This window comes from Neofelis nebulosa, chromosome 1 (genome assembly GCF_028018385.1).
Source record: "Neofelis nebulosa isolate mNeoNeb1 chromosome 1, mNeoNeb1.pri, whole genome shotgun sequence".
Taxonomy (NCBI): domain Eukaryota; kingdom Metazoa; phylum Chordata; class Mammalia; order Carnivora; family Felidae; genus Neofelis; species Neofelis nebulosa.
The window spans coordinates 177,429,750-177,454,009 of record NC_080782.1 but is presented as its reverse complement, the minus strand read 5'-3'; the positions used below and the strand labels follow the sequence as shown (position 1 = coordinate 177,454,009).

The 24,260-nt window shown below is 42.0% G+C and overlaps 1 protein-coding gene across 2 annotated transcripts in view; it reads left to right on the top strand.

Moving 5' to 3' along the window:
• The window catches only part of GPC6 (glypican 6), a 1,126,333-nt gene extending 1,109,857 nt beyond the window's left edge, over positions 1 to 16,476 (top strand). For both annotated transcript variants that reach the window (XM_058681995.1, XM_058681985.1), the window contains 2 exons: positions 8,175 to 8,350; positions 12,057 to 16,476. In XM_058681995.1, the coding sequence (XP_058537978.1) occupies positions 8,175 to 8,350; positions 12,057 to 12,259 (379 nt within the window). In that variant the 3' untranslated portion in view covers positions 12,260 to 16,476. The remainder of the gene's footprint in view (positions 1 to 8,174; positions 8,351 to 12,056) is intronic.
• The last annotated feature ends 7,784 nt before the right edge of the window (positions 16,477 to 24,260 follow it).

Below are 24,260 nucleotides of genomic sequence, written 5' to 3'. Positions count from 1 at the left end.
CCTTCTGTGCACACCTGGGAGGAAAGACCCCTTGAAGTCTGACTCTCCTGGGGGAGGGGGACGCTGCATGCAGCTCCCGCAAGTGGTACAAAATGCAACTACAAATACCGGGAAAGGAGCATGTTGCTGTCAGCCGCTCAGCAGCCCTGACACCTGGCGCGAGGGCCTTTTGTCCTGTGCGCGCTGGAGTCCGCTGCCTCTGGTTCTACGAAGGAAGAATGGATAAGAGGGAATCTTGCCAATGAGCAAAGAGGCCAAGTCCAAGAATGTAGCTTCTACACGCTGCTGCAATCAGTGAGCTCTGTGTCCTTCAAGGGTCCCCAGTTGCGTGTCATGCGTTCTCCAGCTAGAGGAAAGCCACAGTGAATCATTCTTCTGTACAGGAGTCTAGGCTTTAAAAGTCCCAATTCTGATGGTCCCTGGTTGACTCAGTCAGAAAAGCATGTGACTCTTGCTCTTGGAGTCATGGGTTCCAGCTCCACATTGGATGTAGAGATTACCAAAATAAATAAATAAACCTAAAAGTCCAAATTCTCCTGCCATCAGACATTCCTATGAAACAAGCCTGGCATGGGAAAAGCCCTGTTAACAATTTAATTTTCATAAGAATGCATTAGAATTGTGTAGTATGTTAGATTTTTAAGCATTTTCATATACTTTTGCTCAATATGTCAGCTTATGGAACAAATAAGGTAAGTATTGTTCATGTAAATATAAAATATATAATCATATAAAGTAACTAAGTCACTTGCCCATGATCACACTGCTGGGTCCCAGAGGATCTCAGGTCCTAGGTCAGTCTCTGCACCTTTGACCATATTTCAGGGTCACGTCCCACTGAAATACCTAATGTCATAGACAACTCTAGCTTAGCAGCCTTCAAGAATGTCTGAACCCACTTTAGTCATAAAGTCACAGTATGCTTTGAGTAATTTCACTTTCCAGTCAAAAAAAACCAAAAAAACAAAAAAGGAAAGGGGGAAAGGAAACTATATCAAGAACTTCAGAAAAGTTACACTTAAAACTGAGATTTTTTTTTTAAATTGTGGTAAAATATACATAATGTAAAATGCAGCATTTTTACCACCTTTAAACGTAACAGTTCAGTGGCATTAAGTACATTCACATTATTGTACCCCATCACCACCAACCATCCACAGGACTTTTTCCTCTTCCTACACTGAAACCCTGAATCCATTAAAGACTCGTTCCCCACTCTTCCCTCTCCCACCTCCTGGCAGCCACCATTCTGTTTTCTGCCTCTCTGAATTTGACTACTCTAATTACCACATAGAAGTGGAATTGCACAAGATTTGTCTTTTTGTGTCTGGATCATTTCACTTAGCGTGTCTTCAAGGTACACGCATGCTGTGGCGCATGTCAGGATTTCCTTCCTTGTTCAGGTGGAGTGGACTGTACATATAGACCACACCTGGGTACCCATGCATTCGTTGATGCACTCATGGGTTGCATCCATCTTTTGGCTATTGTAAATAATGCTGCTATGAACAGAGGCGTAGCGATCTCTGTTCCAGTACTTGCTTTCGATTCTTTCAGATTGAAAATTCCAGAGGTGGAATTTCTAGATCATATGGGAAGTCTGATTTTTCAAAGAACCGCCATACTGTTTTCCAAAGCGCTGAACCATTTTGCACACCCTATACCAAACACAAGAATTCCAATTTCTCCATGTTCCCAAGCCTATGGATGGTAGCAACTTCAGTCAGGAATGCCAGCTCTGCTGGCCTCGTCACACATCGCTCACAGCAGGCTCCGTAGACATTTCCGCAACCAGCGCCCCTATTTATGGCTGGGTCAACTCTCGTGGTTCTTATTATGATCACAGGATGCACTTCAGCAAGACACCATCAGGGTACTTTGAGGAACAAGATGTATTACGACCTGGAGAGGGCATGGCACGCTCAAGGGCCACACAGCAAGGTCAAGGGGAGCGGGGATGACCTTGGGCTTTACCTTCATTTGGGTCTAAGTGTGGGGTGCCTGGAGTTTCTCAGGTCCACTGTTGATTGGCTAATTTACTAATGTAAAACCTATGTGTGGGAATTAGGGCATGGGAAGGGAGATATGGGTCACTCAAGCAGTGAGTTCTCCAGGTTTCCGAGGGCTTCCTGAAAGGGAAACTTCATGGGTGAGAGCAGTCTAGTCCCTTACCTGGTTGTTTTGCTAGTGGCTAGTGGCCCATATGTTGACTCAAGATGCGTGTCTTTGAAATGGAGGCCTGGACAATCAAAAGCTTATGCTCCACTCTGTATCCTCACCAGCACTTGTCATTTTCTGTTTTGTTTTGTTTTGTTTTAAAATAATAGCCATTCCAAACAGATGTGAAGCTTAAAACTTAGATTTGAAGAAAGCCTCTGAAAGAAGTTATGGGTACCACAGGTTCACAATCCCTTCTCTGAGATCCCTGTGACCATATGTGTTTCTGAACTCAAAAAATTTTTTTAGATTTTTAGAAAAAAATCATCAGAGTGCATATACCATAGGCTGCAACTCGCAATCAAACACATTAAATTTCTGCAGCAAGATGTATTACTATTCCCACTACAGTGGGATAAGTGAAATGTATGATTAGCCTCATTTCAGATCAGATCAAGTTTTACTAATAAGGAGATGTCAGGAAAGAAAGAAAAAAAAAAACTTCAGAAAATTTTTCCAGACAAGGACCTGTATTAACATTCTACTATTTCATAAGACTCTTAAACCCACAGGAATAAATGAATACGTAGCTTAGAATTAGAACTTGCTGGCGAGACATGGATTGAATGCAGCTCATTTGTGACAACGAGCAGGACTGAATCCGCTTTTACCTTTCTTCTTTTTTAATTTTTTTAATGCTTTATTTATTTATTTTTTTTTTTTTTTTTTGAGAGAGAGACAGAGTATGCATGGGGGAGGGGCAGAATCCGAAGCAGGCTCCAGGCTCCGAGCTCCCAGCTGTCATCACAGAGCCCGACGTGCAGGTCGAACTCATGAACCACGAGATCATGACCTGAGCTGAAGTCAGACGCTTAACCGACTGAGCCACCCAGGTGCCCCCGCTTTTACCTTTCTCTGTCCAGTGTCCCTTGTGTCAGGAGCAGGAGAAAGAAGCATCTGTCTTAAAAACAAACCCAGGCCGGCACCTGGGAACCCCAGTCTCCCCATTCCTGCCCTGGCTTCCACTTGGCTCCTGCTGACCCCACAGGGTACCACCAGGCTAACCTTCCTTGCAGGTGTCTCCCTTCTCAGACTTTTACTGGCTTTCAAATCCCATTAAGTGGTGAGAACTGTGTGTCCCTTTCCCCCACTGTGCAGCTCCTTATGCCAGAACAACCATCGGCATTAATGAGGTGATAAGAAATACAAATACAGGTAGGTTAACATGTCTGTCCTCCTGGCAAGCCCATTCATATATCAACTGAAAGGAGTGATTTTGAATGGTGACAATGACAGGCACTGTGGCTGGCCAGTGGGAACCTTCTGTAGTGTCAGGCAACAGAGGGTGACAGAGAGTGTCACCTCTGCCAGGAAAGTCCCAGCACAGAGCCTGAAGCCACCCACAAGGTTGAATGTATAAGTGCCCCCCACCCGGCCAAATTCCTACGGGACTCTTTCACCCTAATCGGCTCTCACGTGTGGATGTAATCAAGGGGGTCTGTATCCACAATATGAAATGAGATGTGGTCTTAGCCTATTCGAGCTGCTGTAACAAAATGACACATCTGGGTAGCTTATAAACAACAGAGATTTATTTCCCACACTTCTGGAGGCTGGGGTCCAAGATCATTGGGGCACCAGCATGGTCGGGTGAGAGTCCTCCTGTGGGTTGCAGATTTTCAGTTGTGTCCTCACTTAGAGGAAGGGTTGAGCTAGCTCCCTGGGGCCTCCTTCATGAGCTCTGCCCTCGTGACCGAATCCCCTGCTGAAGACCTCGCCTCCTGAAACCATTACTTTGGGCATTAGGTTTTTATGTGAATTTGAGGGGAACACAAACATTCGGACCCTAACAGATGTGAAAAAAAAAAAAAAAACGAATTCTGCAAAACTACTGAAGATCGAGTTCCTCTACATGCTCTTGCAAAATAGAAGGTAACCCAGAGTGGGGACTCCATGCTTGATTGTTCACGGATGCCACCTGCTTGCCACACCCAGCAAGAAGCGTGACATGACAAACAATGACGCCCTGTTACACCTTCCAATCTGTCCTCATTTCCCGGTTCTCCTCGCGCCGGGTAAATGTGCACCCGGCCTTGGAGCCCGGGTTATCTGTACCAAGATCCTGTTTCCTTTCCATGTCTCCCCAAACTGTCCTGATGCAAAAATAGAATGCTGTCATACACGAAGAAGCTGGTGCCAAATCTAATAAAGGGAAGAATAGTATGGATTCAAAGATGCATCCATTTCTTCGGGCTATGGGTGTTTCACAAAGCGATCAAGCCTGAGTTCCGGGCTTCTCTGGATCCCTCAAGTTGCACTCTGGACAGCCATACGTTTGGCCTTAGGAGGTAACTCTGGAGTGACAAAATGGCCGTTTTCTTTTTCAACTGTGCCTTCTGTGTAAGTTTCCACATTGTATCTGAAGTTACCCTTTGAATACACTGAAAGGAGAAAAGGTTCTTGAGGACACAGGGGCATTGTTACTTGTTTTTATTGTAAGTGGCTGAGCATCGGTAGGCACAGTTAGAGGCTGGGTTTATTTGGCAGCGTCTCATTGTTCCTGGACGCTCAGACTCCCAGGGGGTCGCATTCCCATGTAAGCTATCCCAGGCGGCTGCTGATAAATGAGTCTCGGCTGGCCGCGCGCGCACACAGCATCTGAAAGCAACAAAGCCTTCCCCTGACTCAGCACAGGTACTGCTGCAGGAACCATCGTCCAAAATGTCGAGGGGCAGCCCCAGAACGGGCGGTCACCTTTCGGCCACTCTCAACTCCTGTGTCAGCAAAGGCTAGCCTGCACTTTCTAGCATTCATTCCAGTGGGCTTTGGAATTAAGTAGAGCTCATGGAGCTCCGGATATATAATTGATGTCAGCAACAGTCAATCCAATGTTATATTTTAGGAGTCAAGTGCGGAATCTAACAAGAATTTATTAATACGCCAGATATAGTGAGAGACAACACAGAAGTTATGCTCTGCTGCAAAAATAAAGAGAAATGGTCCCCAAATTTTAAAATTTTCAATTAGGGCGTTTTTTAGGGCAGTAAATACTGTGAAGCTTTGTGGAAAAGAATTTGCAATGTGCACTGTGTGTTTTATTATTCATTACGTGGTGAACATTGTGAAGTCGATTTTGTTCAAAATATGGATGAAGATGTGGAGCTCATTCAGAGGACTTCTGATTTAAAATGGATAAACCAATTCATACACAAATACATCATGCATGAGATTTCAATAGCTGAAAAATGGCTTAAATATGAAAATCTCTCTGTGTGTTTCTATTTCTTCTTTTGGAGGCTGATGGATAGAGAGCCTTTGGTTTCCAGAACTTGGAAAATCACCTGCAGGAAGGGGAAGAATTTTAAGAGAATGTATACTGTACAGGGATAAGTAAGTAGGAAGGACAAAACAGAGGAATGGACATCTTCCCAGCTTACAGGGCACCACAGTAGAGGCAGTGCAGGAATGATGATGACTGTAGTGAAGCAGGGCGGCCCCAGCCAACGCGCCCCTGTCCTAGATGTCCTGATTCCCCTGAGATCTACTCCTCCTCTCTCCATCTTGGTCGGTGCCCTGAATGAGAATCTCTACAAACCACATCACCTGGGTGCCCTTGCCCCCTGGCTTCCAGTGGGCTTCTTCTGATGGGAGGCAGCACGTGGTCAGAAGGAGGGACTAGAGAGGTCAGGGTGTCATTCCCCAGCTCCCTCCCTGAGTGGCCTTGGTTTGGCAGTTGCTGCATCATTTGGTGGCCATCTGTGACTTCAGTTCTTGCTCATTCTGGTGGCAGTTCCTTCCCAGGGGCTCTCCTGCTGCTAGCAGCCTTGGGGTCCTTTGTCAGCCAGGGCTGGTTTCCCTGTTCCCACCTTTATAAGTCGTCTCTTCTTCAAACTCTCTTTATTACCTCTTTGAGTGTGCCATCTGTTTCTTACCAGGACAAAGACAAATATAGCACCTTTGTAAGAATTAGAAAAAGGCATTCATATGGGTACCTGAGGGTTCATTACACTGTTGTCTGTGCTTTGGTATGCATTGAAATGTTTGAAAATAAAACAATTCCTCAAAAGAAAAGCGTGTCCCTTTGGTGAATGGTGCCCTGCAGGTGCATAGCTTTGTGGGCATGGAATTCAGGCTGGATTTCAGCCCAACTCCCTCCCTGAGCAGGTGACTTTGTGCAGTGCACCAAATGCCCAGACGAACCTGGCAGCCCTCCGGAAGGATGAGCAAGTCTCTAAAAGCTGAAAAATATCTTAAAGAGGAAGTGAAGATTGACCTGGGTCTTTAAGGATATTTGGGACTTAAATTGGAAAGTGCCTCGCAGGCAAGGAAACCCTGTGGGACGGGCAGATATAAGATGTATACAGGTATAGATCCTGTAAGGCAAGGATTGTTGAAGGGATTGTTGCAGCATGAGTAGAGACGGGATGGAAATGGGCTTTGCTGAGCTATAAAATGTGAATTGTCATTTGTGATCACCCAGGCAGTATGGTGCGCTGTTGGGACACGTGGACTCTGAAACTAGACCTAATGGGCTTAACTCGCGGTTTTGCCATCCATTAACTCTGTGACTTTGCACAACTACTCATCCTCACTAGGCCTGTTTTCTCTTTTGCAACATGGGGATAAAATAGCACCTACCTCTTAGATTTGCTCGGGGGCTGAATTTAAAAATACACATGAAGGGGGGCACCTGGGTGACTCAAGTCGGTTGAGCATCCGACTTCTGCTCAGGTCACGATCTCGCAGTTGACAAGTTCGAGCCCCACATCAGGCTCTGTGCCGGCAGCTTGGCGTGTGGAGCCTGCTTCGGATTCTGTGTCTCCCTGTCTCTCTGCTCCTCCCCTATGCATGCTCTGTCTCTCTCTGTCTCAAAAATAAATATAAAACACTAAAAAAAAAAAAAATACACGCGAAGGGCTTAACACAGTGCCTGACAGTAAGTGCTCGGTAGGCATCAGCTACTGTCACCAAAAGTTTTCAAGCAGAACAGTGACACGAAAGCAGTAGCTTGTGAAAATTAGTCAGACCATGTGTGCAAGATGCACCACAAAGGAAGAGGCGGGCGGGGAAGTCGGTCTGAGGCTCTGGTACCGTCTGCACTCAAGGAGGGACACAGGAAATGAGACAGAAGTAGCAGGTGCAGGGAACACTAGGAGAAGAGGAGAAGGGGGGCTGCGAACGGGCAGGTCATGAGAGTGAGGAGTCAGAGAGGGCTCCAAGCACTTTTCTGAGACCTTTAGTCTCCACTGGTCTAAATGCACAGAGGCAGCGTGGGCAGTCGACATCAAGGAATTGACAGTTTAAAATTTTTAGTACAAGTTAAAGGAATATGCCCTTTTATTACCAGTGAGAGAATTAAAGAACCATTAGATTTTACCCTTCTCTTTCACCCAATATCGAACATTAGAGCCAAGATTTTATTACAAAATAAAAACCCTGATGGACGCTTCAAACATTCTAGCGCTCACTGGTTACTCCTCGAACTTTCCAAAGATGGGTTTTTATATCCAGAAGTATCTTCTGATTAGAGTCTGAGGTTAGGCCTCTTCAGTTGAGAAAGAGCATCCTCGTACAAGAGAACTAAAGAGCGTGTATCATTTACAAGTTCGGTTCTTAGCAAAATTAACCAGAGAGCTGAGGAAGCTAGCAAGCCCTTGACTTCAGTATCTACCATTTGGGATGGAGGGAAGAAAGTAGTTAATTTTAAGAAACAACTTGTCTAAGTCCGCAACTGAACGTTCCTTTATAGGCAAGCCTCCCTGCATATTCAGTATCATTTTAAAAACCACTCTGAAACCATTTTTTTATAGCCCTATCTCCCTCTGAGAAAAGTTACTCCTTGTTTTCACTTTTTGGGTTTTTTGGTTTTTTTGTTTTTTTGTTTTTTTTTTCTTTTGCAGGAGCAGAGCCAGTTGTTGCCAAAGCTCCGGCCCACTGTCAGAGACAGCACAGCACAACCTGGTACCGAAGCCCCTCTTGCCTCACACTAATCTGTTCTCTTTCTGTTGACCCTGCAGATACTTGCCTGAGATCATGAATGATGGGCTGACCAACCAGATTAACAACCCTGAGGTAGACGTGGACATCACACGGCCTGACACTTTCATCAGGCAGCAGATCATGGCTCTACGCGTGATGACCAACAAATTAAAGAACGCATACAATGGCAACGATGTCAACTTCCAGGACACGAGTAAGGAAGTCTTTACCGGTGCCAGTAACTTCCATAGTGAAGATAGGGGGTAGATTATGCCACAGTTGCCCTTCAAAAGCAATGTACACCTGTAATCTTATGTCATTCTTGCCCGATCTGCAGAGCTGTTTATGGTCCTTGGGACAGAGAGCTCTGATCCACAGGGCTTAGGAGACTACTAAAATCCTAACATCATAACTGGTCTTTTTTTTAATTTTTTAAATGTTTATTTTATTTTTGAAAGAGGGAGACAAAGCATGAGTTGGGGAGGGGTACAGAGAGAGGAAGACACGGAATCTGAAGCAGGCTCCAGTCTCTGAGCGGTCAGCACAGAGCCTGACACGGGGATCAAACCCACAAACCATGAGATCATGACCTGAGCTGAAGTCGGACACTAAACTGACTGAGCCACTAGGCGCCCCAAATCATAACCGGTCTTAAGGATTAGTTGCGCTGGATTACATTCAGTGCTACCTAAGCTAAAAGTAAGTCTCATCTGCCAGTTGATCTATTAACGATAAAGCAACAAAGTAATGTTTTCATCTTCTCCTTCCCTCATCATCATTTACATCTCTACCCCAAACTCCTGCCCACTCCCCCAACCACCAAAAGAAGAATGTCCTGAAGATTGCTCAGACGAGGCTGGGCTGGAATCCCTGTTTCACCACTGACTGACTGGGGTCTTAAAATTATATCTTGAGTGTCAGGTCGGGTCATCAGGAAGTTCATTTGCAGCCATCTGTAAAGGAACTGAGATAACATCTCATGTGCCGTGGATTCAACTGCATTAGCTCTCTCTCTGTCCGGTCACTCCCATACATGAACCATGGACATTTGTATCTGGAATATTGAGAGAAATAATGAAACGTTAGTGCAGTATTACACATGACTAGTTTATTAGCTATCACAAAATGTCAGAAGCGATTGGAAAGACTAATAAGTGAACATGAAGTGAAATTTGGAGTTTGTGTAAATGATTTTAAGAAGCATAACTATAAAAATTTGGGGGGGGTGTGTTTTATTGTTTTGGGCTTTTTTTTTAAAGATATGTGTCCTTACAGAGAGTTCTTAGGAAAAGATTTCTGGGACATAAGCTGTGGAGTCACCAGTGACTCTGTAATTTGGTCACCGAAGCAAAAGATGATGCTTGTGTGCTTGAATTAATGAGATAGAAAGAAACAAGTTACGGATGGAAGATACGAAGTCATCTAAGTGTTAGCCATCATCCTACTGAGTTGTCCCCTGCAGAAAATTTGTAGTGCTTTATTCCATTTTAAGTAACCCAAAAATTAATTTTCTAAATGCAGGCTAATGGCCAACCCACGAGACTTTCTTGCTGTAAACCCCCTGAGAGTCCTCCTATTATTTCTCTAAACCTCTTCTTCTTCAGAAGAGAACCTTCCACAAGGTTTTGAGCCTTTGCTGCTTCTCCCTTGCTCCTTCCTTAGCTTCGCTCCTCTGAATGCATCCGTCGTCTTCTCTATCTCATGAAATCCTTTATTGTCTGGAGAATGACTATAGGAATAAATAATTCAAGAGAACGTAAGAATTATTTGAGGCTGCCCTTGCTTCTCTCTCCTCTCTGACCTAAAGAGGTTATGCCCATGTCAATCTGCAAAGCTTAGGGAGTGTGCCTGAGAAGACATCGTGCCCCACTTTCCCTTGAAAGAAACTAAAAATTAGCAACAGTTCAGAGCATCATTTAGCTCTAACCCAAGCCCCATATTTGGCCCCCTATTTTAGGAGAGCGTCTGTCATATAAGCCATTATCACATCTTATAGCCATCGCCCTTCCTGCTTTTGACATTTTAAAAAATCGCCCCTTAAATTCCTGCGTTTCTGATTCCTTTTCAGAAAGAGATGGGGCCATTATTTCTCTCAGCTGGAATCTCCTGTCATTATTTGCTTACCACGTTTTTAATATTCTAAATCACTTTAATAATATCTTTGTAAAGGTTATACTACTTCTTGTTCATAATACCAGTGTTAAGAGCAATTCCCTTAGCAGTTCTGATATCTCTGAATTTAATTAATGGGCATTTTCCCCCTCATAAAGGCCAAAAGATAAATCCTAGAAAATATTGAGAACCTGGTATAGTGTAATCAAGTGATCTTACCTGGTATTTAGATGTCCCATTAAAAAAAAAAAAAAAAAAAACCTTGTGGTGAGTTGTGCCATGTTTATTCAGGGGGACATTAGAAGGGTCCCTGCATTACTCTGATTTTACTTAATGTAGCATCTAACAGTCATGATGGTGCCAGCATTTCAGGAGCAGCTCAACCCGTCCACCCTTGTTTCAGGCCAACGGGGAGGAATTTAGCTCTATTGAATGAATCTTTGAGCAAGTTGGGGAAAGAGCAAATGTCATGACCAGGTTTAGAGTTTCCTGAGTCCTTCCAGGAGCATTATCTCACGTATACCCCCTAATGATTCTGTGAAATAGATAATGAATGAATATTCTCCTTTTTACAGGTGAGAAAGGAGAGTCTCAGTGAAGCTAATTGGCTTGCCCTAGTTCACTTCAATAAAAAAATGGCAGGTTAACACCTAGGTCCTTCTTGCTGTAGGAACCATACTTTTTTTCTATCAGGCATCTTTGCAAGCACTGGGTTTGGTGCCATCCCACATTTTATCAGGGTGCCTTCACACAAACTCTGAGAGGCACATGTTACTGTCTGTCTCTGTTGAGCTGAAGAAACACAGAAGCTGAAGATACTTCCCAAGGCACCTTTAATTATTCGACAAGTATTTCTTGTGCATCTGCTGCCTTCTAGGGACCATTAAAGGCAACGGGGATCCAGAAGTGAACCGTATACACCACACACAGTCTCTACCCTCAACAAGTGTACATTCTCATGGAAGGCACAAGAAAACAAGCAAGTTAGTGATACAATTGCACATGGTGATAAGTACTTTCACACAGCTAGTGATTAATGGAGACTGAACTGGGACCCAGTTCGGAGACACAGGGTTGTGAAACAAGAAGGAACCAACCCGTGAGAAGTGGGAATACAGCAGGCCAAGAAGGCATGTTGGGCAAGTGGGGAAGATGTCACGCTAAGATGACATACTCAGTGGGCACTTGGGTGTTAGTTCCCAGCAGGGAATGGCAAACCTTTTCTGGAAAGAGCCAGTTGTGAAATACGTTCAGCTTTGAGGGCCATACATGAATGTAGAATTAGACAATGAACGCATAAGCGAATGGGGGCGGCTATGTTCCAACATAACCTCATACGTGGACACTGAGATTTAGCGTTCCCACACACCCTATTTATGTGTCCCAAAGTATCATCCTTCATTTTCAAACACTGGAAAATATAAACACCATCCTTGGGTTATGGGCCCCGCACGTACAAGCAGCTAGCCATAGACCTCAACCCTGACCCAGAAAAGTTGGGTTGACATACCAGCATCAGCCGGAAGAAGAAGTACCTTTCGAAAGCTAACATGGGTAGGCATGGCCTCTTGTCCGGTTCAGGTTTCACACGTTTCTTAAGTTGGGTAACTGGATATCAGTCAACCCTGTGTCTCAGACATCTATTTGCATGTGGTCTCCCTGCCCACCACCAACCTGCCCGCTACAAACAAACCCCTTGCGGCAGTTGGGGGCAGGGAGGCCCTTCCACAACCTGGCCCACATCTAGTGTGTGCCCCTACGCCTTCCAAGCTGTGGTCTAACTGTCTTTTTCAATCTGCCCACGCCAGGCGATGAATCCAGTGGCTCTGGGAGTGGCAGCGGGTGCATGGACGACGTGTGTCCCACGGAATTTGAGTTTGTCACCACCGAGGCCCCCGCCGTGGACCCCGACCGGAGAGAAGTAGACTCTTCCGCAGCCCAGCTCGGCCACTCCCTGCTCTCAGGGTCTCTCGTCTGCATGGTCCTGGCACTGCAAAGACTGTGCAGATAATCCTGGGTTTTTGGTCAAATGAAACTGCATTTTAGCTATTTGAATGGCCAACTCCCTTCTTTTCTTACACTCTTGGACAATGGACCATGCCACACAACTTAACCGTTTTCGATGAGAAGAGAGCAGGACTGCACTCTGCCTCCCTTTCTGTTTGCCCAAAGAGTACCGGGTGCCAGACTGGACTGCTTCCTCTTTCCTTCAGCTATCTGTGGGGACCTTGTTTATTCTAGAGAATTCTTACTCAAATCTTTCGTACCAGGAGATTTTCTTACCTTCATTTGCTTTTATGCTGCAGAAGTAAAGGAATCTCACGTTGTGAGTTTTTTTTTTTTCCCGTTTAAAAAAAAAAAGTCAGGAAGAAAATAATTTTCCTCATAAAATCAGGCCAAACCCCAAGACAACTGCATTTTCAACAAAGGAGCAAACAAGAGAGAAAAATAAAAGAGCGTTACCATTGTGAGGTCGGCATTGCCAGCCGACTCCCAGTGTAAGCTTTTCTGTGATAAATCAGGTTTGCAAAATGCTTTGGGAGACAAAGTTTGAATTTTTTTTAATGTGGTGAAAATACAGTGTTGTCTTGGAGGTACCGTCTTGCACTCTGTCCACAGAATACCAAACTGATTTGGGGGTACTGATACTAAATTTAGAATTCCATCTTTAATACGAGAGCAAAATTGCCACGACCCAGCACCTCTCTCCCACCTTGCCCGATTTCAATTTCAGTGATGGCACCATTTTCCTTAATTCTCTTGATGTCTGTCTGCTGTATCCAATTGGCACAGATTTTTCTCTTCATCTCCAGTGACTAGTGGAGGCTCCCACCAATTCATCCTCCCCAAGGGTCTCAATTGAAAATAATCTTCAATGAAACAAGAGCTTTGCTTTAGCCACAGGTTTGACATTAATTCGATGTTTCTGCCCCTGGGCTCATTACGCTCCCAAAGTAAGAGTTCTTTTCATGAACTTACAAGCGATTAGATCCAATTGTGAGTGAGTTTTCGTTTTTTAACTATTTGCTTTGTGGCAATTGGTTTCTGCATCACAAGGGCATTCTCTTACAAAATAACTCACAACAACAAAAAAAGTCAAGACAAAAAAATATATATATAGTATTGACATGGAGATTTCTTTCACTTTTTTAGTCTTAGTATGATCATCTATTTTTATATCTCTCTATATATAAATCACAGATTTTAACTTCTTAATTCCAAGCTCAGGGTTGACACACCTTTGTAACGAAAATGTTTTGTCAACCAGCTCTTCTTGTTCTGTGCTGCTCAGAGAAGGGATTCCTCAGCGGTCTGTGAGCACCAAGAATCAAGAAAGAGAACTTTTTACGTCTCTAACTGTCCGTTTATTAAAAGTTTGCCAGGGCACATCCTTTTTGCATGAGCGTGCTTTGTCCTGGGTGCTGCAGACGGTACCAAGCTCATGGGGAGAGCCATGGGTGTGCAGGACTGTACTGGTGATGGGAACCGTATCCATATGGAATGTGGTATACACACAAAACCATCGCTTTCATGTACGCCTTCAGCCTAGGATTCCGCTTGGCACTTGGACACACGACCTAACTCAAGAGGCCACTGTAGAGCCACAAGCCTAACTGACCCACCAAGTGTACCAAAGCCAGGCCCTATGCTCCCCATGTTAGAGAGAAGCGAAATAAACCAAACTGGGGCTTTGTTAATACGGTTGGCTATCCACGTGTTTCTTGGTTTTTATGATGATCTGGGGTTGGGAAAAGTAATGCTTCAAGACACCATCGTCTGCCAGTCACATTTTATTTAACCCATTGACAGAAATGGCACGTAAATGGTATCTTTCGATCTTCGCTCTCATCAAAATTATAATTAGTTATTGATTTAGTCATCACATTTAAGTAGAACACATGCGGCACAATAGTATTAAGTATATTTGAGCACTTTTGCAAAACTCAAAAGTATTTAGAAGCATCTATTGCTATTTTATGCCTAATGAAATATGAAAAGTAGGATTCTGAGAGACTTTGTGGCATCTTTTCATTTAAATCTTTATGAAATTAACACCTAATCTAATTCAGCATTGCGCACGTCTAGAAAACCATCCATTTCACTGCCAGACTGCAGCTTCCTATCACCAATTACACAGAAAACATCTCTTTGAAGGATGCTCTATTCAAGTTGCTCATTCCATCGTATGTTCAGAAATCAGTATTGTCTTTCTCCAATAATTAAGGTGCAATACAAATTAAATCAATCTTGATTTTCCAGAATATATGGGTAATAACTTGTTTTTATGGCTTTAAACTCCAGGTCTTTCCTTTTTTAAATATTTCTGCATCGTCTTCTACGAAATAGATCAGAATGCCTTGTTTGCTTTGTGCTTTCACCCCCGAAAGGTTTTGTGCATGTGTATGAATACACATTATAGTAATGAATGTGAACCCATGTTCTGTACACATGAAACACACAGATAATATATAAACGCCTGCTCCAATTGTTTCAACACCTTCATATCGATAGTATCCATATTGGTGAGATATAGTGATCCATAAGAGCCAGGCAGAGAGCTGAAATGACTATCAGTTAATGATGCCACAACATCAGTCACTTGCATGGATGTGGTCGAAATATTCTTCAAATTGTACTTCCTAGTTTTTATCATCATCCGACTATGTTGTATGATTTTTTCAGACTAATTTAACATGAGGCTTTTTCTGTCCTAAGGGAACTGGTTTAATCTGGTTATCCCATTTCAGTATTTTGACATTCCTCCTCGCCCTCCCCACCTCCTCCACCAAATTAATTTCTCTCATCTCACTATAGTGATAGGGGATGAAATAATGCTCCGTGATTTCTCCCGATCTGCCCTCATTTACTTTGATGTCTCCTAAATTCTGTAATCACATCACAACCTCTGTTATGAGTAGGGAGGGATGGGCTCACTGAAATCAGACACTAGAAATTGTTGGGTGATGCTCATAACCGCGAACACTTAGCTTATTGAAGTGCCTCTATTTACATGTTCTTTAGTTATAATATGTATTTTTCTAACAGAAATACACGTCTGTAATTGGTGTATATTATACTTTGTATATGTTATAACAAAAGCTAAACAGAGGCTAAAGTCTTTAGCAGAGAAGAATGAATTGCAAATTCACCAAGTAGAGCTCTGCCTAGGGTTCTGTATTGAAGGACAGCCGTGACAGCCTTCTGTCACTTTCGTGGAGATCATGTCAGTACTTTGATTAGAGCCATCATAGAACGTCAGCACTGGCAATCGGATTCCCTTATGGTGGTTTACCCAGATAAGTAGCTGGTATTACCCGCTTTACTTGTAAGGGGCAATATTAACAAAGTAGTATTTTCGTCTACACTGAAAAACACTATTAAGTAGTCATTATAAAAGCAACATTCTATAAATCAAACACATTGAAAATATTGTTGGACACAGAGCCCTGATATTTAATTTATATTCCCTGCTGCAGACATTAGCCTACTTTATTCTTTAGCCATTACATACATGTTTTGGCTACACACTGAACACCAACTAAAGTCCCCAAGGAGGAATAAAAACTTAGCAAATTCCTGAGTTGTGATTCTTTTATTGCTTCTCTTTGCAAGGCTAATTTTCAGGTGGTTTCATTAAAGGTGGAAGTGTTAGCAAATGTGAGTTTTGACTCACCCAAAACTTGCAGAAATACAAACTCATTTTTAATTACCTACAGTCACAAATAGACCTGACTTTCAACTTAAAAGTGGGTGGGGGTGGGGCGCAGTTTAGCTTTGCCAAGAGAAGAGTAAAGGAGACCATAACCTATACATTTGCAACGTGTTTCTCCTTGGCGGAGATATTAGCCAGTGTTTAGTTTCAGGCCAAGTTATACAAGTAGAGTATTGATTTGTATGCATTCTGGAGCCTTGCTACATCACGGTTTGCTATGGCACGGGACTCAGCCTAGCCTGGGGCCATTTGAACCTCATTCAGAGTTGAATAGTTTCTGGAATCTTTGACATCGTCTTGTAATGAGGTACTTTCATGAGAAGACACCTGAAGGTGCGTAACAGTGAGGTCTCTGTGTGCATATGCATAATATATATGCAGGACAAATGTGTGCACCAATCAAACCTAAAATTTTATGTGACTGTCAAATGAATATTACTTGGGTTAAGATTTTTCATTTCTGATTTGGATAGAAAATTGCTATTAATCTTGTATTAAAATAGTTTTTAAAAATCTACCGGTGCCCTTTCTGCATTTTCTTAATTATTGTCACAGTCTAAATTTCAGAGTTTTTGAATTTCTTTTTGCTTGAGACCTTTTTAGAAACTGCAATACTAAAAGAAAGAAAAGGAACCATCGACGAAATCAGCACCACTCACCTCAGTATGCTTGGCATTTGAAATCATGAACTTTTAGAACTCGAGAACTTTGAAGAGCTTTCCAAATGTGTATGGAAGATGCTATATCTCTCTTCTTTTGTATTGGTTTCTTCTCTAAGATAAAATTTAGTGGCTTGAGAACTGATGTCAATACTTACTTTATCACTGAGGTGAGAAAAGTAAGATGATATGTGAAAAGACTAACCATTTCCAAATTCAGCAAGTTGCATTGATTTTTACATTTCTACAAGTTTCCGTGCTATCAGGAATGCTAAATATTGTGTAACATGCTAAAGATTCACTTAACAAATATTTATTAAACTCCTACTCTGTGCTAAACCTGCTCTAGGTACTGATCACGGTTGTCAAAAACACCAGTTGGAAAGTATTCATTCTTTACTACAGTTAAATACGATTACTACGAATACCTCACTTCTTTCAAGAATGCTCTTTTAAATAAAGGAAACCATATAAATAAAGTTATCAACACTACAATGTTTAACTGTTAGCAATATTATAATTTAGCTCACATTATTGCTATTTTGGTTTCTAACGAGAAAAGTGATTTCTACAGAGAATTAAGGAATTTTAGGATAATTCCACCTACAAAATCAGAATGTAACAAATTGTATTTGAAAATAAATTGAATCCAATTTCATGGAAAGGAAAAACATCTAATGGTTTCGGGGAAAAAAATAAAACCACAGAAACTTTTATCAGGTAAAAATATTTATTTTATTTTATTTTATTTTTTAATGCTCATTTATTTTTGAGGCAGAGAGAGACAGAGCATGAATGGAGGAGGGTCAGAGAGAGGGAGACAGAGAATCTGAAGCAGGCTCCAGGCTCTGAGCTGTTAACACAGAGCCCTATGCGGGGGCTTGAACCCACGGACTGTCAAACCCACAGACTGAGATTATGACCTGAGCTGAAGTTGGATGCTTAAAATGACTGAACCACCCAGGTGCCCCAACAATATTTATTTTAATTTGCTCCTTGGATAGACTGAGGTATAGTCAAAATATACTCACCAACATGAAAGATGGCATTGATTTTTAAAACACCAATTTGTAAAATATTAACAAGACATGGAGGGTTGTTTCCAGCTCGAGAGCCACCAAGATGCACCCACGTGTTTGTCTATTCAAACAGACATTCACCCTTCATTTAGTACAGATGCATTTCCATTCCGTAGACACATTTACTCGTTTATGTAAACAGAGAGCAAAATGTATTTTGTTGGCTCATCAATGCGGCACACGGTGAAGCCAGGAGGGATTAGACGCCTGCCTTTACAGCTTGCTTAAGGAGTTCGTCCACTTGCCTACCTCGAAACATAAAGTAGAGCAAGAAAATGGAAATGTACCCCGTGAGCGCTCATGTTCAGACAGAAGCAGGAAGACAGACAGACTGATTCAAGGCAAGCGTTAGAATATTTACCTTGGATGAAGCCATCTGCTTTTCAATAGGAAAAAGCATCCGTGGGGTTTTTTTAAAAAAAGGGGAAAAATGACTTAGAAAGTCGTAGTCACCCGTTCTTTCAAAAGATACGTAATGAGCAATCCATTGTGTGCCAGACACGGTTCTGGGTGCCAGAGCAAGCCACCAATACTTCTGCTCCCACACAACTTACATCCTAGTAGGGGAGAGACAGACAACACATAAGTGAAAGTAACAAGATGGCATCAGAAAGTGAATTAGAATGGGAAATGGGATAGTGACTAGGAGGAGACTCTCCTGCAGCCTAGCGGTCCAGGAGAGGGTCCCCAGGTGATACTCAAGCTGCAATCTCATGACAGGAGGCAGACAGCCACGTGCAGACCTGGGTACAGAGAGTTCCAGGCAGAGAACTATCAAAGGCAAACATCTCTGCCAGGAACGATCTTTGGGTACTTCCGTGTGGCTGGGGACTAGTAAGTGAGCTATCGGGTGGTGAGAAATGGTTGAAAAGCTAAACAGCAGCCATATTAAGCTGAATGGCCAAAGTCACGGCCCTTTACCACCTGGTAAAGCCAAAACCCTACAAGGATCCATCCCTGCAAGAGCAGGCCTGCTGGTGGCACTCACGAGTATTTCAAGGCACATTTTAGCAAGGAACTATGCTAAGATCTTTATGTACTTGATCTTTATAGGATCTCTATGAGGTAGGAATAATAATGCCCATTTTATACTGAGTAAAATGAAGCACAGTGAGCTTAATTAACTTGCCTAGTCACAAAGGTGAGGCCATATGAACCGAGATCTGTAATAACTAGGGAGAAAAATAGCAGTATGTAAGGACAATTTGGGTTTTTTATTGTAAGTGCAAGAAAATTATCCAAGGGTATTCTGAGAATTGGCAACAAGTGTGTAAACAGGAATCCATAGATGTTTACTTGCTCGGAGGGCATATATTAAAATTTTGCGCTGAGATGCGGTGACATTGAGTTGCATTCTGTTTTCTATTTTTTCAAAATTAAAATCCAAGTTAAATAAACTGCTGATTCAGAGTTCTTGTGAACTTAAGGCCACGTGAACCAAAGTGTGATGCCTAGGGCAGGAACACGTGTATCAAATCTGCTTTCGCTCTGTCAGTTTGGCTTACACATCATATTCACAGTCAGCAAACCATCCACAGTGCTTAGCCCAGTTCTCAGGGCCTCCTCCCATACATTAGCCTTGTCTACCATTTATTTATCTGTGTAGGCGGTCAAGTGAACCCTAAACATAAATCAAAACAATCTAACAATTAGTTCAAACAGTTCGGCTGCTTTGTTCACTAAACTGACTGTTAAAAGATCTTGCAAAGTTTATGACATCAAAGATCCAGCCAAATCAAAGTCCTGGCAATCGTTTTCACAGTTAAAATGAAGACCAGGTCTCCTGGGTGTCTCAGTCAGGTAAGCCTCTGACTTCAGCTCCGGTCATGATCTCACGATTCATGAGTTTGGGCTCTGCATCGGCTCGCTGCTCTCAGCACAGAGATCCCACTTCAGATCCTCTGTCCCCCCTTCTCTCTCTGCCCCTCCCCTGCTGGTTCTCTCTCTCTCTCTCACTCTCTCTCTCTCTCAGTAAATAAATAAATAAATAAATAAACTTTAAAAAAGAAAGAAAGAAATACCCATGGACAAGATACCCTTGTGCCTTTCTTCTTCATAGAACTGAAGCTCCTTTTATCGTGGGATCCCACCACTTCCCACTGCCCTCCTTATCTGAGAGAACTGGGGTTATTGATTACAGATTTTTATGCCTCTTAAAAAGGTACTTTTTCGACATCTCATAATGCTAAGCGAATGTCAAATCAGAGGGTTTTGTCTACAAACCCTGTTTCTCTTTCAAGATATAAAATACCTTACTTTTACATAAAGCATTTCACCCGAAAGACAGCTTTAATCTTTTCCATGCCTCCATGAAGTAGACAGGAATTACTACCCTTATTTTATAGATCAGAGAAGCTACCTTGGTCTTCTCAGTATGTCTACTCTGTCCCTTTTTTCTTTTACTTTGTCCCACACCTAGTCTACCCAAATCTTAAAGGATCTGATGTAAATCATTTGAGCTTTTATCAACCTCTTGCTAATTTATAGAACCAGCCCAGTAGCTCAGCCACAGGAACCTGAGCCTGGTAGAATGATACCCTAACAGTCTTTTAATTCATCTCTGGTCCTGAGTCACATATTGTGAATTGGTACATACTGAGTCCCTGCACGTGAAAAATTAGATGTCCCCAAATTATATCAAGCCAAAGAAATGTCACCGGAACAGCTTTATTAAAAGCTTGTTAGTGACATAGTACTGATTTTATTGGGTTTTGTTTGTTTGAACCACTGCATGTGAATAAGCATGTTAAGGCTACTTTTCTATGCCAAAGATAAGCCCAGGTTCTATGCATTTGTTTGTTTTTGAGCGTGAGGGGCTTTGTTTTAATTTTAAAAAGACTATATTTTACATTGAGTGTTGTGTCCATAGATGGAGAGCAGAGCCATGAGAAATGTGCAAGCAAAATGATTTCTCTAGAAAAGAAATAAAAAAGACTTTCCTACATCCAAAATCTTTCTTCCCTTGAAGCAGTCTTATGATCTTTCCCCTCCTTGTGCCTCACGAGCAGGGAGGGTGGTGTAGCTTGGTGGAGGAGGTAAAATGAAGAAAGAGAAAAGAATAGAAATCTAGTACCCTTGAAACACATGATGCTTCCTACATTTATCTGACCATTTCTGAACCTTCACTATGAGTGTCCTCTCAAAAGGAAGACTCCCTACAGACAATATAAGATAATGACACTTAATGGAAAACTTGAAAAGAAATCACAGAGAAAAGGGCCAACAAACATATGAAGAGGAACTCAACATCACTAATCAACAGGGAAATTAAAAAACCACAATGAGCTGCCACCTCACACACAGGAGGATGGCCACTATCCAAAAAAAATGAAATGAAATGAAATGAAATGAAATGAAATGAAATAACAATGTTGGTGATGATGCAGGGAAATTGGAATCCTTGTGCACTGTTGGTGGGAATGGAAAATGTTGCAGCCACCATAGAAAACAGTATGGAAAAAAAGTATGTTTTTTTTCTCCCCTCAAAAAACAAAACATGGTAATTCTAGCAACACCACTCAAAATTGAAAACAGGATCTTGAAGAGATATTAACTCTCTCGTGTCCATTGCAGCGTTATTGACTATAGCCAAGAGTAACTGCAACCTCAATGCTCATCAATGGGTGGACAGATTAAAAAAATGTGTTACATTCATACAGCAGGATACTAGTCAGCCTTAAAAAAGAAGGGAATCCCATCGCACATACAACACGGATGAACCTTGAGGACAGTATGCTAGATGAAATAAGCCAGTCACAATAAGATGAATACCACACGATTCTACTTTTAGGAGGCATCTAACTCTGTCCAGCTCTTACAAGCAGGAAATTGAATACTGGGTGCCTGGGGCTAGGGAAAGGGCAAAGGAGAGTTGTCATCCAATGAACACAGAGTTTAAGTCCTGCAGTATGAAAAGGTTCTAAGGGTCTGTTGCACAACGATCCATACAGTTAACACTACTGCATACTTAAAAATTAAGATGATAAACTTTATGTTGTGTATTTTTTACCACAATAAAGACAAATAAGTAAATAAATCAGAATACACGTGCCCTGTTCCCCCAAAGCCCAGGGTTTGGTGTAAGGGTGGGAACACCAAGCAAACTCATACCAGCTGACTGTACAACCACTATGATAAGTGTTGTGATAAAGGCTTCCAGCAAGCACCATGCAAGTGAGGAGAAAAGCAAAGGGGTACAGTGGAAAGAGAACTGGTTAACAAAGGAGAAAAGAAATCACAGAGGAACTACAGTACATTGAATGAATAAATACCCTTCTCCAGTCACGAGACATAAATAAATAAATAATTGTCCAAGATGATCTTGTTGTCTCAGTATAATAACAGCACCCTTTTTACCAGGGTTGTCATGGTTTGAATGATAAATTATATGGTCACCCCGTTTATGAATACTGGCTATTCACAAGATCACTTTACATGGAAACATATATGACACCTTATAATTTTTCAAAATACCCACCCGGCTGAAGAAGTCCTAGGTAATGTTATTCACGACCAAACTTCTAATTTAAATCCACCCTGCCTACTTGTATTGAAAAACATCTGGAATCAGAATGAAGAATCCAAAAATGACTCTGACATTGTCAAGCACACTGTATAATCCCACTCACAAGTGTCCAGCTCTAAACATTGGCCAGTTTTCATCTCAGAACAGACCATGCTTGGAAGTTGATTCCGGGTGACCTCTCTTGCTTCTTAGCAGTTTTGCCAGATATGTCAGTTGGTGCTGCCCCAGAAGTTGTGTTTTCGTTCCATTTGCTGCTGCTGGAAAGCTATGATTTGAGGCATGTTTTCTTTATCTGCCAATCTTAGCTGCCCCATAACAACTATAATCATTTTCCTTTGTGTTTTGAGTCGCATGCACAGTCAGTGTCTTGACTGCTGTTGCTTACGTGGCCTTTCTCTATCAGCTTTCTCAACCTTTCTCCTGCCCTATCATGCAGGACACATGATGTTCACATCAAGTGGTACCAATAATTTCCCGTGCATTCAATGCAACCCCATCCTTTCTCTGCCACTCAAATGAGCATACAAGAACGCAAGGAGGCTGTCATGGAGCTAATGAATTTGTTCCCACTCAGTCATTCACAAGTTTGACTCAACTCCTTCAATTCTTATTTCTAACCAACTACTTGTAACCTTTCCAATTAATTTTTACACTGGATTTATAAAACCATGCACTTTTCGATTTAACATCTGAGAGGCCATGTGCCAAAGAGAAAAAAGTATGATATAAAAAGTGCCACCTGGTGACACTCAACATATAAAAAGACACCTCTTAGATTGAAGGCCACTGGCAGAAGGGAACATAATTCTTTAAGTCGCTCAGCCCTTCAAATGGTACTTCAAGCTCTGCTTTGCAGAAGCACTTATTCTTAAAGATATTCTTTAAGGAGCAGTTGAGCATAAATGTATAGATTTGCACTGTCTGCCTATATAAGACTTGCAAACTCTAGCCAGAAATCTAAATTCAGTTCATACATTTATATTATGATATATATTGGGAAGACATATAATCAACCAAGATCTATTCCCTCTCCTCAAGGAGAAAATAATAGCACCTACTAAAAAATAGTAACAAAAGCAACACCAATGATACCAAGGAGCTGGTACTGATGATACCAATGATATCTAGGAACTGTCCTAAGCCTTTCCCACATATTAATTCATTTTAATCTAAAAATAAATTATTCTTTAAAAAAGTAGGTACTAGGGGCGCCTGGGTGGCGCAGTCGGTTAAGCGTCCGACTTCAGCCAGGTCACGATCTCGCGGTCCGTGAGTTCGAGCCCCGCGTCAGGCTCTGGGCCGATGGCTCGGAGCCTGGAGCCTGTTTCCGATTCTGTGTCTCCCTCTCTCTCTGCCCCTCCCCCGTTCATGCTCTGTCTCTCTCTGTCCCAAAAATAAATAAAAAATGTTGAAAAAAAAAAAATTTAAAAAAAAAAAAAAAAAAAAAAAAAAAAAAAAAAGTAGGTACTCTACTTGTCCTAATTAGACACATGAGGAAACCAGGGCACAGGTTAGCTAAATGACTACCCAATGTCCCATATAGCTAGAAATTAGAAGATAGTAAAAAATGCTGAAGTCACTATTCATAATAGCCAAGATACAGAAACAACCTATGCGCCCATCAACAAATGAATGGATAAAGGTGATGTAGTGTATATTTTATGCAATGGAATATCATTCAGCTGTGAGAAAGGAAGAAATCCTGGCATTTGTGATAATGGGGATGGGCCTTAAGGTCATTATGCTAAGTGACATAAGTCAGTGAAAGACAAATACTGTATGAGATCACATATGTTCAGTCTAAAAAAGTTGAACTGATAGAAACAGAGAGTAGAATGGTGGTTACGAAGGGCTAGGGAATGGGCAAATGGGAAGATGGTCAAAGATATAAGATAAGCCAGTTATAAGATAAATAAATCCTGGGAATCTAATGTTGAGCATAAGTATAGTTAATACTATATTGTATACTTGAAAGCGCTAAGAGAGTAAATCTTAAATGTTCTCACCACAAAAAAAGAAATGTGACTTGATGGGAA